This window comes from Perca flavescens, chromosome 6 (genome assembly GCF_004354835.1).
Source record: "Perca flavescens isolate YP-PL-M2 chromosome 6, PFLA_1.0, whole genome shotgun sequence".
NCBI classification, from domain to species: domain Eukaryota; kingdom Metazoa; phylum Chordata; class Actinopteri; order Perciformes; family Percidae; genus Perca; species Perca flavescens.
This window is the reverse complement of record NC_041336.1, coordinates 34,264,580-34,278,164: the sequence shown is the minus strand read 5'-3', so window position 1 is coordinate 34,278,164 and position 13,585 is coordinate 34,264,580. Positions and strand designations below refer to the sequence as shown.

Sequence of the window (13,585 nt, the reverse complement as noted above, 5' to 3'; positions counted from 1 at the left end):
ACAGCTCCTAAATCACCATCACCAAACTCACCAGATTCCATTTAAATAAACAGTACTTTTAGCGTGTATAGAGCCAGCATATTATCACATGTAAATGGTTGAATAAAAGGTTTATTTTAGCAAAACTAGAGTAGTGATTGTTGGAACAGTGGAAAGACAAACTAACACAGCTTTTCATAGTTTTGCTTTGTTTCTGTCGATTTTGAATGAAGTGTGTTTTACAATGATAAAATGATGGAGTCTGGTGGGTTTGGCGCTAGTGATTTTGGGGCTGTTTTTTGTTAAACAAAAAGGATCTTTAACAGACAGGTCTATCTCTGTAGGGATCCTTTCCATAATGTTGTCAGACACTTAAAATAATAATCTGAGCCTGTCAGTGTTAAAACAGACTTTTAGTGGACGGACATTGAAGGTGCGCAATTGCCTATGTAGGTTACATTGCAGCTTGTTTGCCGCCCTCCATAATACTGGATATATTTCAAAATAAAAATTGTGGTTCTCATGACACTTGGAAAAACATGGAAAAACAGGATCCAGGTTAAAAAATACCAAAGTTTCCCTTTAAGGTATTTCAGAATAAGGCTGGTAAAAGTCTGTATATTTCTTCTGGTCAACAAATCCCAGGAAAAGACCCAACAAATTATAAATGTCTCTACTACTATACTAAGTATTGTGTGTATGTATCAAAACCTCAATGCCACACTGTTGTACTGGGTGACCTGCTCCTTCATTACCATGAAAATTGCATTATGGGAAGTATTCATGTGCATGATACAAACAAAGACCCACACGTAAAACCATTGCACCATAGAGCTACTAGTTCTGTAAAAACTCCACCGTGGCACCTTTGACAATAAGAAGAATGTGGAATAACAACCTCATCCGTTAATACGTACCAAGCAAGTAATATGATTATTGCGATAACGCATATTTTCCTCATATCGTGCAGCCCTACAGTAAACCCATATGTATTAATTTACCCTCATGTCTGCACTGCTGGGACTGTAGTATGCCCTCCGGAAGATCTCTGTCATGTTCTTCAGCACGTCCACCATGGCCAGCAGATCACCACTGTAGCTGGTCCCATCGCTGGATGTCACCCTCAGCTTGGTCATTACCTCGGAAACTCCATCTCCCACAAGGCCACGCTGGGCTTTGGACAAGTGTTCCCGAGTCTAACAGAAAAAGTTTTTTTTTTTAGTTTTGGCAGTAAGTGATCGACACCTTTGACACAATATATACATCATTACAACACATCTACTGGGAATTTTACACATTTGTTCCCCGACACATTTGAACAGCCATAATTAATTTCTGTGCTCTAAGGTTACTATCTAAGAGGCGGCTGTGGCTCACAACGCTGCGGAGGAAGGTCTTGCTGGTCCACACAGCATTCTGGGATGGGAGAAAAACATGCTCTGGTTTCTTTAAACCAATCACAATCATCATGGGTGGTGCTAAGTGCTGGACGGTGCAACGGTGCTTCTGCAAAATAGCCTCGGGAAGGAACTTGTTATGGTGTGTATGTGTATGTTTAAAAGTTTTTTTAGTCATGCAACAGAAAACTCAGATTGGACAGATAGTCTAGCTAGCTGTCTGGATTTACCCTGCAGAGATCTGAGGAGCAGTTAACCATAGTCCTCATGAATCCACCGGAGGTTAGAACACCAACACAAAGAAAGAGGAAGGTGACGGACATCCAGTCAAAAATGAGGGACCTACGGTATAGTTTCCGGTGGCACCGGAGCAATCCCGGAAGTGGAACGTTGTCGATATAGACTAAGCGTCGTCTACCCATTGGGAGGTTGGCGGTTCGATCCCTGCAGCCCCATGTCGAAGTGTCCTTGGGTAAGACACTGAACCCTGATTTGCTTGCACCATCAGTGTGTGAATGTTAATCTGATGAGCACCTTGTATGGCAGCCTCGGCCAGAGTGTATGGTGAATGGTTCCTATACTATGTTAAAGCGCTTTGAGTAGTCGTTAAGACTAGAGAAGCACTATATAAATGTAGTCCCTTTACATTTAGCAGGAGTGCTAAAGAAAAACTTTTTGCTGCTTACCAAAGTTTGTATACTTCGATAGTCATTGGAAATGCATTTCATATAGGTGGGGTTCTCCCAGTAGGCAATGCCCTCTTCGTCCAGGGTACAGCGTCGCAGGATAAGCCCTGTATGAGGACACCAAAGACTTTTAATCCAACTCCTAAAACTACCAGTGGACATTTTGCATCTGCAAATGGAAAAGTGTGAGCTCACCCATGGCGTTGGGAGGGCAGCGTACTGCTGCTGTATCCCCAGCTGGAGTCATCTTCCATACAACATTGGAGAAGTTGTCCTCGCCACATATTTCGTGAGGTTCTGTTCACAAAAGGAGAGCAAATGTTGTGACCAAGTCATCTTTGCTCAACTCCCAAGTAAGTCTCAAGCAAGTCTTGAGTTATTTGTTTTTGGGTCAAGTCAAATCACAGGTTATGTCAAGTCAAGTCGAATCCTTAGTTAAGGCAAGTCCCAAATCAAGTCACTTTTTTTAATTTTTTAATCCAGAAGTGATGACTCGTGGCACAGATGCAACCATTGTGGTGGTCTGGCCTGACTAATGAGGCCTCATTAGGGGTCTTTGATGTTACGTGTTGCCATAGGGAGGAGTTTGACTGACAGCCAGTCATCCAATCATGACAATCACATACTGCAGAGCTTTTTAATTCGTCCAATCATGATTCACAGCTGCATAGCATACTTGATAATTAGACAGAAACAAGTCAACATTAAATTATATTATTTTAAATTTAACAGCTGACATTCAAACTTATGAATACACGCAAGTCATCTTGAATCACCATGCCTCAAGTCAAGTCTCGAGTCATTTGATTTTTGTCAAGTCGCAAGTTAAAGTCAAAATGTTGACTCCAGTCCAAGTCACCAATTCTCAAGTCCACATCTCTATAAATGAGTATCATATAATGTATCATCATGTAGGCTATCATGTAAAATGTATTACAATAGGTGTCATACAATTTGTAAGTATCTCAGGTTCCCATCCCTGATGAAATACTGCTGACAAAGCAATATATGTTCCCATCCACTGACCTGGGCATTTTTTTTCATTACAGCGCCGGACCTCTTCTGGTTCCGCAGGACAAGGCTTCCCTCCAAAAAAGGGCCCATAACAATTCCTTTTTCTCTGCTGGCTCCCCCCTCCACAAGTTTTGGAACAGCCCGACCACAAAGTCCACGGCTCCCACTTGCCATCCACTGACAGAATGCATACAGCAACACACACAGTGTTAGACAAGAATACATCAGGCACAATTAAACACACACACACACACACACACAGACACATGCTCTGTGGAGAGCATCCTCTCTCATGGCATTCTGGTGTGGCCAACAGGAAGGTGCTACAGAGAGTCATTAAAACTGCACAGGGCACCATAAACACACAACTACCCACCCTTGAAGACATTTACAGGGCTCAATATTTACGTCAGGCCAAAAGCATCACACAGGACTCCTCCCACCAAGCCAATCACTTTTTCACCCTGTTGCCCTCTGGGAAGCAATACAGGTCCATGAAGGCCCACAGATCCAGGCTTTAACAGTTTTTACCCATGTGCCATAAAAGAACTAAACACTAAAACATAATTGTGCAATAGCAGTCTTTCTGCAAATACAAATGTGCAATATCTGACTTTTTTATTTTTATAATTGTATTTACTATATTTAATGTTTTTATTCTGTGTCTTTTGCCTTTATAAGGGTACTGGCATTTTCACTGAGGGTGAGTTGCAGAAAAATGTCGTTGGACAGCTGCTGTCCAATGACAATAAAACATATTCTATTTAAATACTTTCTGCAGATCAATGTGCTGTGTTGGATTTTCTGTATTTATTTAACTAAAGCATTGACATTTCCTAGCTGAGACTTGAAATTTCCTAATACAATTAATTTATAATTCATAATGAAATGAAATGAATGAAAACTGGTGACAGTCTGGAAGGCAGGAGCACACATTCATTAGTTGAAACCGCAATGAAACACTAGTAAGAAAAACACTAGCAATGTAAAGTAAATTATGTGATTTGTAGAAAGATATAATAACTTTTACTAAATTATTTCACTATTTTACTATTCACTCTATTTTTACTCTTTTTACCATCTCCACATTCTCTGCTCTATGTTCTTAGTTTGATGTGTGTGCTTTTGTGTTTGCACCAAAGAGTAGCACTTTTAATTCCGTTGTATGTACTTACAGTGACAATAAAGTCAATTCTGATTCTAATTCTTTGCCTGAATCTATACAATCAAAGCATGCAGTATATACCATAATGTCAGCTTATATGCTTTGGACATACAGTGAGGAAAATAAGTATTTGAACACCCTGCTATTTTGCAAGTTCTCCCACTTGGAAATCATGGAGGGGTCTGAAATTGTCATCGTAGGTGCATGTCCACTGTGAGAGACATAATCTAAAAAAAAAAATCCAGATATCACAATATATGATTTTTTAACTATTTATTTGTATGATACAACTGCAAATAAGTATTTGAACACCGGTCTATCAGCTAGAATTCTGACCCTCAAAGACAAAATGTCCACTTACACTCCATTTATTATCCTAAATTAGATGCACCTGTTTGAGGTCGTTAGCTGCATAAAGACACCTGTCCACCTCATACAATCAGTAAGAATCCAACTACTAACATGGCCAAGACCAAAGAGTTGTCCAAAGACACTAGAGACAAAATTGTACACCTCCACAAGGCTGGAAAGTGCTACGGGGAAATTGCCAAGCAGCTTGGTGAAAAAAGGTCCACTGTTGGAGCAATCATCAGAAAATGGAAGAAGCTAAACATGACTGTCAATCTCCCTCGGACTGGGGCTCCATGCAAGATCTCACCTCGTGGGGTCTCAATGATCCTAAGAAAAGTGAGAAATCAGCCCAGAACTACACGGGAGGAGCTGGTCAATGACCTGAAAAGAGCTGGGACCACCATTTCCAAGGTTACTGTTGGTAATACACTAAGACGTCATGGTTTGAAATCATGCATGGCACGGAAGGTTCCCCTGCTTAAACCAGCACATGTCAAGGCCCGTCTTAAGTTTGCCAATGACCATTTGGATGATCCAGAGGAGTCATGGGAGAAAGTCATGTGGTCAGATGAGACCAGAATAGAACTTTTTGGTCATAATTCCACTAACCGTGTTTGGAGGAAGAAGAATGATGAGTACCATCCCAAGAACACCATCCCTACTGTGAAGCTTGGGGGTGGTAGCATCATGCTTTGGGGGTGTTTATCTGCACATGGGACAGGGCGACTGCACTGTGTTAAGGAGAGGATGATCGGGGCCATGTATTGCGAGATTGTGGGGAACAACCTCCTTCCCTCAGTTAGAGCATTGAAGATGGGTCGAGGCTGGGTCTTCCAACATGACAATGACCCAAAGCACACAGCCAGGATAACCTCTGAGGAGTGGCTCTGTAAGAAGCATATCAAGGTTCTGGCGCGGCCAAGCCAGTCTCCAGACCTAAACCTAATGAGAATCTTTGGAGGGAGCTCAAACTCCGTGTTTCTCAGCAACAGCCCAGAAACCTGAATGATCTAGAGAAGATCTGTGTGGAGGAGTGGGCCAAAATCCCTCCTGCAGTGTGTGCAAACCTGGTGAAAAACTACAGGAAACGTTTGACCTCTGTACTTGCAAACAAAGGCTACTGTACCAAATATTAACATTGATTTTCTCAGATGTTCAAATACTTATTTGCAGCTGTATCATACAAATAAATAGTTAAAAAATCATTCAAATCCAAATACTATGTTCAAATACTTATTTTTCTCACTGTATATATGGTCTGTCCCAAGTACAAGGTAAGTATACAAGGCAAAAGCATTCACACTGAGTAGGTAATAACCTTTGCAATACTGCACACAATTGTTTTAATGTTAGGAAGATAAATATAAGACATGTGGGAGTTATACTATATATATATATATATATATATATATATATATATATATATATATATATATATATATATATATATATATATATATATATATATATATATATATATATATATATATATATACAGTACAATACAGGCCAAAAGTTTGGACACACATTCTCATTCAATGCGTTTCCTTTTTATTTTAATGACAATTTACATTGTAGATTCTCACTGAAGGCATCAAAACTATGAATGAACACATATGGAATTATGTACTTAACAAAAAAGTGTGAAATAACTGAAAACGTCTTATATTTTAGATTCTTCAAAGTAGCCACCCTTTGCTTTTTATTAATAAAGGGAAACAATTCCACTAATTAACCCTGACAAAGCACACCTTTGAAGTGAAAACCATTTCAGGTGACTACCTCATGAAGCTCATTGAGAGAACACCAAGGGTTTGCAGCGCTATCAAAAAAAGCAAAGGGTGGCTACTTTGAGGAATCTAAAATATAAGACATGTTTTCAGTTATTTCACACTTTTTTTTGTTAAGTACATAATTCCATATGTGTTCATTCATAGTTTTGATGCCTTCAGTGAAAATCTACAATGTAAATAGTCATGAAAATAAATGAAACGCATTGAATGAGAAGGTGTGTCTAAACCTTTGGCCTGTACTGTATATAGTATAATTAATAATTTATTAATCGCAATTAATCACACATTTTTATCTATTCTTAATGTCCCTTGATTTTTTTTTGTCCCATTATTTTTTTGTCCCATTTATTATTTTAATGCTCTTATCAACATGGAAAAGTGGATCGGCTTGCTTTGTGCTTTTGTCGCCTGGCTTCGCCTGCGGAGAATTCGAAACAGCTGTGTGCTTGGCCATCAAGTGGTATTTCAGACTGGACGTGCTGCGATGATAGCTCAGTTCACAACGACAAAACGCACCGATCACTTTGGTCTTGTCAGTGGAACCATTTGGCATTCAGAATCATACTGGCATCCATTTCGGTGTCTCGATTAAATCCATTCTAAAAGTTAATTCATGTATGATTAAATAGTCAGTTTATATATGGTACAGTAGCTTCCAGTAAATCTGTTGTCAAAGAGCAAGAAATACATTTTGGACCATAGTAAATAGTTTGTTCTGGCTGTGGCCCTGTCTCTTACATACCTGGGCATTCCCCAAGGAAGCAGTCAACAGTCTCCAGCCATTCTCCTCTGCACTCGGAGCCTCCGTACGAGGGGCCGTTACACTCCCTGGTTCTCTGCATGGTCCCATTAGAGCAGGAGGCGGAACAGGAGCTCCAGTTGGACCACTCGTTCCACACTCCATCCACTGAGAATATCCAGGGTCACCAACAACAGGCAAACAGAAAAGACAGTACACGGGAAATGTCACTCTCCCTGATTTGGTGCATTATAGATTACAGTGTATATAAAAATTCAAAGATAATTTAGGAATAAAGTTAAGAGTTGCATTTCATGAGGACACTTTCCATATCCACTCAGTGCTCACTGCTGATTATTTCCACTTGGACATATGAAATCTTGTATTCTTTGTGTGCAGTAACATATAACTGGCTACACTGTCTTGGCTGTCCTGAGTCCTGCTTGGCTGATGTGCTGACGTGCGGCAGTAAGCGTGTTGCGTCAATTCCGGTCGATAATGTTTCTGTGTTGCTGATAGCGACACACAAGCTTTGGTAGCTCGACGCAGTTAATTTTGTCATATTCTTCATTATACAGTGGCTAATTATCCCCTTTCCATTTAAACCTATGCTAGCCAGACCCTCCTCTGCAGCGCTGTGGAGCCCTGTTAACCAAACTGAACAGCATTTAAACAACTGTGGGTTGAGCGAGAAAGTTGCTGAAAGAGAGAGAGAGAGTGCACTCTCCCTCTTTCAGCAACTTTTACACAAGTTGTTTTAGTCGTGCAACAGAAAACTCAGATTGGACAGATAGTCTAGCTAGCTGTCTGGATTTACCCTGCAGAGAGCTGAGGAGCAGTTAACCATAGTCCTCATGAATCCACCGGAGTTTAGAACACCAACACAAAGAGAGGAAGGTAACGGACATCCGGCCGAAAAGAGTGAAATTCGGCGGAATTTCGTGGCTATAGACTACTGCTCCACCAGAAATATCTCTAAATGAACAGCAATTGCTTTAATATTGGTGTAGAACAATGTGCGTACAGTTCCCACAGTCATACATTTTGGAATACAAACAGTCAGACCCTCTTGGATACCTGTAGATTAATGTCATGTGCACCCTTGTGGCCACTTGGATCCGTTTATTATTTTTTTAGGCTTAACCCTTTTGTTTGAATTTTTTTGTGACATACGCTACTTTTTCCATAGTTTTGTTAAATAAATAAATAATTAATTATTGTGTTCCTTACCTGGACAGACAGCTATGTTGCAGAATTTGGTCTGTTTCTCTGGGCCATCACAGGCATCTCCCCCAAACTGTGGGGGGGTGCAGGTTCGCGTTCTGGACCTGTAACCTCGGCCACAGGTCGACGAACACAAACTCCACGGCGACCACTCGTCCCAAGCGCCGTGCACTGCAATCAGAGCAGTTATGGTATGATTTATAGACGGGCTAACACAGGCCATCTTAATACACCAAAACAACACAAGAGAACTTAACTGAGACACTGAACTTTATTGACTATTATAAAGACTCTGCTGTTTAGCTTTACTGGAATCATCCACGCCGAGCCATTGTCCTGGGATAGTATCGCTTTCTAAGTGAGGAGTCTCCCTGCCTGTCTGCATGTAGGAGAGCCTGAGAACACCGTTGAATCTCTGCTATGGTAGTGGGAGTCATTCTAAACTGAAGGCAAAGTGAGGGTAGAAATCAACCCTGGGGCCACAGAACTTGAGGGGAGTCAGGTGGGTCTTGTATGGGTGAGGCAGGGTCCAGGAGAGGGCTGGGCGAGCGCAGGAAGGTGGCAGTGGTGGAAGGGACGGGGGGCTTACCTGGACAAATAGCAGAGTTGTTGCAAGGTCTCTGCTCGCGCAGTGGCCCACTACACTGGGTGCTGTAGGAGGAGGACACACAGAAACGAGTGCGACTCTGCCAGCCCTCCCCACACGTGGCAGAACACACACTCCACGCTGACCACTCCTCACCTGAAGCTGAGTCTACTGAGGAGGTAGGGTGGGTAAAGGATAGGAGGATAGAGGGAGAAAAAAGAGGGAAAGGAAAGGACAGGGCCATAACTAATTATCATGCAGGATGCAGCCTATGAGGCCAAAAGAAGAAGGGTTGTGGAGTGATAAAGGGTAGATTTTAGCTGTGCCACATTTTAGTGGCCACCTCCTTTAAAGGCCTAATATTTCCAAACATGTGGATCAGGCTGTCCCTTTCCAAAGGTTCCTCCAAATGTGGCTGATATGAGACCTTATTTTGTAGACATGACTGGTGGTCCTTGATGGCCTCAGTATTCCAAACCATTGCACGCTGACCAATTGAGAAGACATTGATAGAAGCTTTCCAGAAGACCTTTATCCTCTGTAGACCATCTCATTTGGAAAGGAGCCCATCTAATGTTCTGTCCAACTTCCTACACTGCGACCGTCATAGGAGGTGGCCCCTGAAATGGACCCCAGCTTCTGTTCTGTTTGTCCTACTTCATCTGCGGGGCTCTGATGTCATATCCTTTGCATTAACTTCAAGGGGAAGTGTATGCCACTGGCTTAGGATATGTCAGGTATCTTTTTAATGGCCATGACTACCTAACTATTTGATGGGTCTGTTGACCAATTAGGGAAAATTGGGCAGTCACAGCTGGGGAAGCAGGGAGAAAAGAACTAAACAGGAGGTGGGGAATTGATTGACAAAATAATGTGATACTTCACACAAAATGTTTGTTTTGTATCAAACCTGCACACCTGTAGGCTTGAAAGGTTTGTACTTCTCTCCAAAGTGCATTGAGTGTAGGCACGTTAGATTCATATTAGTTAAAATGGATTCCAATAGTGACAAAATGAAAAGGTTTTTGTGGTTGACAATCCATAGAAGCCACTCCTTCAACATGATCCATGTTTCCTCTGCCCATCAATTTGCTTTACTGCTTTACTGGGGCGCCTCGGTAGCTCACCTGATTGAGTGTACGCCCCATGTACTAAGGCTCAGTCCTTAACTCAGCGGCCGGGTTCAATCCCGACCCGCAGCTCTTCGCTGCATGTCTTTCCCCCTCTCTCTCCCCCCTTTCTGTCTTGAGCTGTCCTATCAAATAAAGGCAAACAATGCCCAAAAGATAATGGACATTTTAGAGGTGTTGGTAGGTGTACTTTGGACAAAGCCAGCCTAGCTGTTTCTTCCTGCTTCTTGTTATTATGCTAAGCTAGGCTAAACACCTAATTTTCACTACATATTTACCACACAGCCATGAGACTGGTATCTAACTCGTGGAAAGACAAAGTATACAATTTAGAATCAGCATACGTCCCAATTTCTTGAACTATTCCTTTTAGCCTACAGAGGATTGAGTGCTTGCTATTCCTGATTTTGGGTGGGGTATCACTTAAACAGAGAGGGAGGACTCCGTTTAATATAGTGTTTTACAGACAGGGCACAGTGTACTGTTATGACCTTACATAAAAATACACTATGTTCACTATGTTCAGTCAGGGTCCATGTTGGAATTAGTCCATTGCGGACGAGGCACTACCTGGGGAGATTTTGATTGATGTGTACATTAAAAGTAAGTGCAACTTTCTTGTTTTTTGGTCGTCGTTATGTATATATTGTACAAGTGTGGTGGTCACCCAAGCTGCCACAGTGACTGATGCATGGGATCCCTCTGCGTCCCGTTGTCTTACCTGTCTGAGGGCTCTGCTGTCCACTGCGGGGCTTGTCTACGTCATCACGCTTGCGGCTGTCCACCGAGCGAAGCGATTGGCTGCGAGAGAGATGGCGACCTTTGCCTAAAGGGGGGTGAGGCAAGGCCGGGGGGGAGGAGGGGGCGGGGGTTAGCAACCAGAGGTCCTTCATTAACGGCTTATATTTGGGACACAACCGTGACGTGATTGGTCACCCAGAACAGCATCAGCCAAACTTGGGACTTTTGTTGTGCTGTTGGTGTAAATGTGGTGTAAATGTGTGGAGTGCTAATTTTTGATGATTTCAGCTGTTGTATTGTGTTTAATGTTTATCTGAGTCTTCAAATGTCTCTGATAGCATGACTAACTGGAATAAAAACACATGAACACATCTAGAGTGACGACAATCTGCTGAGCTATTTGTCAAACAGAAACATACTGCTAGTTCTGTACAAATGAAGAAAGTTTTAAGCAGGAGAACAACTCAGTAAAAACACTACATAATAGCGCTCCAAAGTTGATTTTCTGTGTCCTTTTATCCATTTGTGAGTGTAATGATTTTGACATACTGTGCAAGCATGGTCTTGAAAAACGGTTGACCATGTCATTATTTTTTCTCATCGATCAAAGTCCCCTTTCCAACATGCACTCCTTAAGTCAAAACACTGACTTATAGAGGATGGATACGCAAGCGAATGAACAAGATAAAATAAATAGATGGAAAACAAAATATAAAAAGTAGTTTTAAACACACATTTGCACACACCTGGCGCTCATATTTCACCACTAAGTATAAAAGGTCACTCGCTGACAGGATGTATAGAAACATAAATACAAGTGCACACAGATAACGAGGAGCTCACCGGTGCAGGTCTGTGAGTTACATGGCCGGCCCTCCTCCACCACACCCTCACACAGGTACGACTCCTCCGGAGGTGACCGACAGGTCCGAGTCCGGGTTTGAACCCCGCCTCCGCACTCACTGCTGCACTGTGCCCACTGACCCCACACACTCCAGCCACCTGGAAACACACACGCAAACAGCAGTGGTCCTTTATATAGCACTGCATTATTTGTCAACCGTTGATCAGAGAGTGGACTGCCTTTACTGAGTGTCTCAACAGGTCAGGAGACCAAAGAGGTTTCCAATTTCATCAAAGTCTGGTGAAAGACTTGTATGTGCGTGTATGTGAACAGAAATATATTTTGTCTTTCTTATTCCTGAAATCATTCTTTGACCCTCTGGGACCACTTGGGTCACACTTATACACTTATACACAGTTATGTATATTTAAGTAACATCATAGTTCCAATATTTAAACGGCATTGAGTGGCATATGTATACAAGGGGTAATAACTAATTTGAATACATTATTAAAATACGCAGTGATGATGCTCTCTGAACAGATACAAATAACACAGGGGTGTCATGATTCTCCAAATTCAAGATTTGATTTAAGGTTACAATTCCATTCAATTTTTGATTAAAAGTTTTTTTTTCAGCAGTGACACAATAAGAGTGACTAGATGGCAGAGGGGTACAACATCAGTTTGAGTTTCTCAAAATTGACAAAGTGCAATTGGATGCACCATTAGTTTAATGAGGTGCACATGAACGCACCATGAAGACAAAAAATACTGGGGGAACCACAGATCCTGCTTTTGATTTTGCTAGTCTAAATCAGGGGTTGGCAACCTTAGGCACGCGTGCCACCATGGGCACGCGGGACCTTGACCATTGGCACGCTGGCAATATGTGTGCAAGAGAGTTATTGATGTGTTGAAATCATGGTTGAAATGCTGAAGCACTCTCTCATAATAAGCCAAATTACAACGTTCACAGTTGCCGACCTCATAGGTGCCGATACCGTGGGTGCTCCGGAGCTTGAGCACCCACGAAAAATACTGAGCACCCACATGTGCCAGACTGCCAGTTCATTTTTATATTAATTTAATATTAAACATTGCAGGTGGTGCTAAGTGGAGCGTCTGTCATAGTGTGATTGGTCATGTCGGTGGCACTGATTTATAATTTCCCACGAAGCTGATTAAACTTCTCATCTCCAATCCTATCTGTGAGAAGTGGCGCTGTCCTGAGTTGAAAGCTAGCTTACTTTACGGCGTGTGTGTTCGTGTCGGCCGCTGTCCATTTCCTAAGGTTCTGAAATGCAAACATTGTTGACTACTTTTTTTTTTTTTGCTGTGTGCGCGTGAGCACCCACGGAGGAAAACATAAATCGCGCCAGCGCAACCTGTTATTTACGGTAGTTTGATTGACTCATATCTCTGACTGGGAACAATACAGAGAGGATTACCAACGGCCGCTGGGGCAGATGAACTAACGCTAGTCTGTAAGGAGGCTAAATTAAACTTTCGTGAGTTAAAAGTCAATACTTATCAGTGCACTCACCTGTGTAGACCGGCATCAACATGTAGAAAGCGATATTTCAATCTGCTCTGTCTGCTCAGTCCACTCTTGTCAACCGCACTGTTTTACACAAACACAGCTCTACTCTGCAAATAGCTAATTTTTACAAAACAAGCTAAAACGAAAGCTGTCGGTTTGTAGTCAATTTTTCTTAGTTTGCAGGGAATCTTGAAATTTGGACAAATTCTTATAAACTTAAGCTGTCTGAAGAAACCATCCTCTCCGCTGGAGCGGTAAATATGGATGCATTATAAGACCAAAATAAATACATGTGGCTACTTAATATGCACGTGAATGACGCAATCGTTATGTTCGTGTTCTTCATTCTTGATAATGATGCTGGTTGTGTTATTATTATTTTGCCACAGCATT

At 41.9% G+C, this 13,585-nt stretch overlaps 1 protein-coding gene across 1 annotated transcript in view; it reads right to left on the bottom strand.

The window, feature by feature from the left end:
* The window catches only part of adgrb1a (adhesion G protein-coupled receptor B1a), a 201,122-nt gene that overhangs the window by 101,031 nt on the left and 86,506 nt on the right, over positions 1–13,585 (bottom strand). Inside the window, exons 3-11 of the mRNA XM_028580628.1 lie at positions 11,649–11,807; positions 10,786–10,890; positions 8,938–9,102; positions 8,355–8,519; positions 7,128–7,292; positions 3,089–3,253; positions 2,258–2,359; positions 2,063–2,169; positions 981–1,175 (exon numbers count right to left, since the gene is read on the bottom strand). Of these exons, the coding sequence (XP_028436429.1) occupies positions 981–1,175; positions 2,063–2,169; positions 2,258–2,359; positions 3,089–3,253; positions 7,128–7,292; positions 8,355–8,519; positions 8,938–9,102; positions 10,786–10,890; positions 11,649–11,807 (1,328 nt within the window). The remainder of the gene's footprint in view (positions 1–980; positions 1,176–2,062; positions 2,170–2,257; positions 2,360–3,088; positions 3,254–7,127; positions 7,293–8,354; positions 8,520–8,937; positions 9,103–10,785; positions 10,891–11,648; positions 11,808–13,585) is intronic.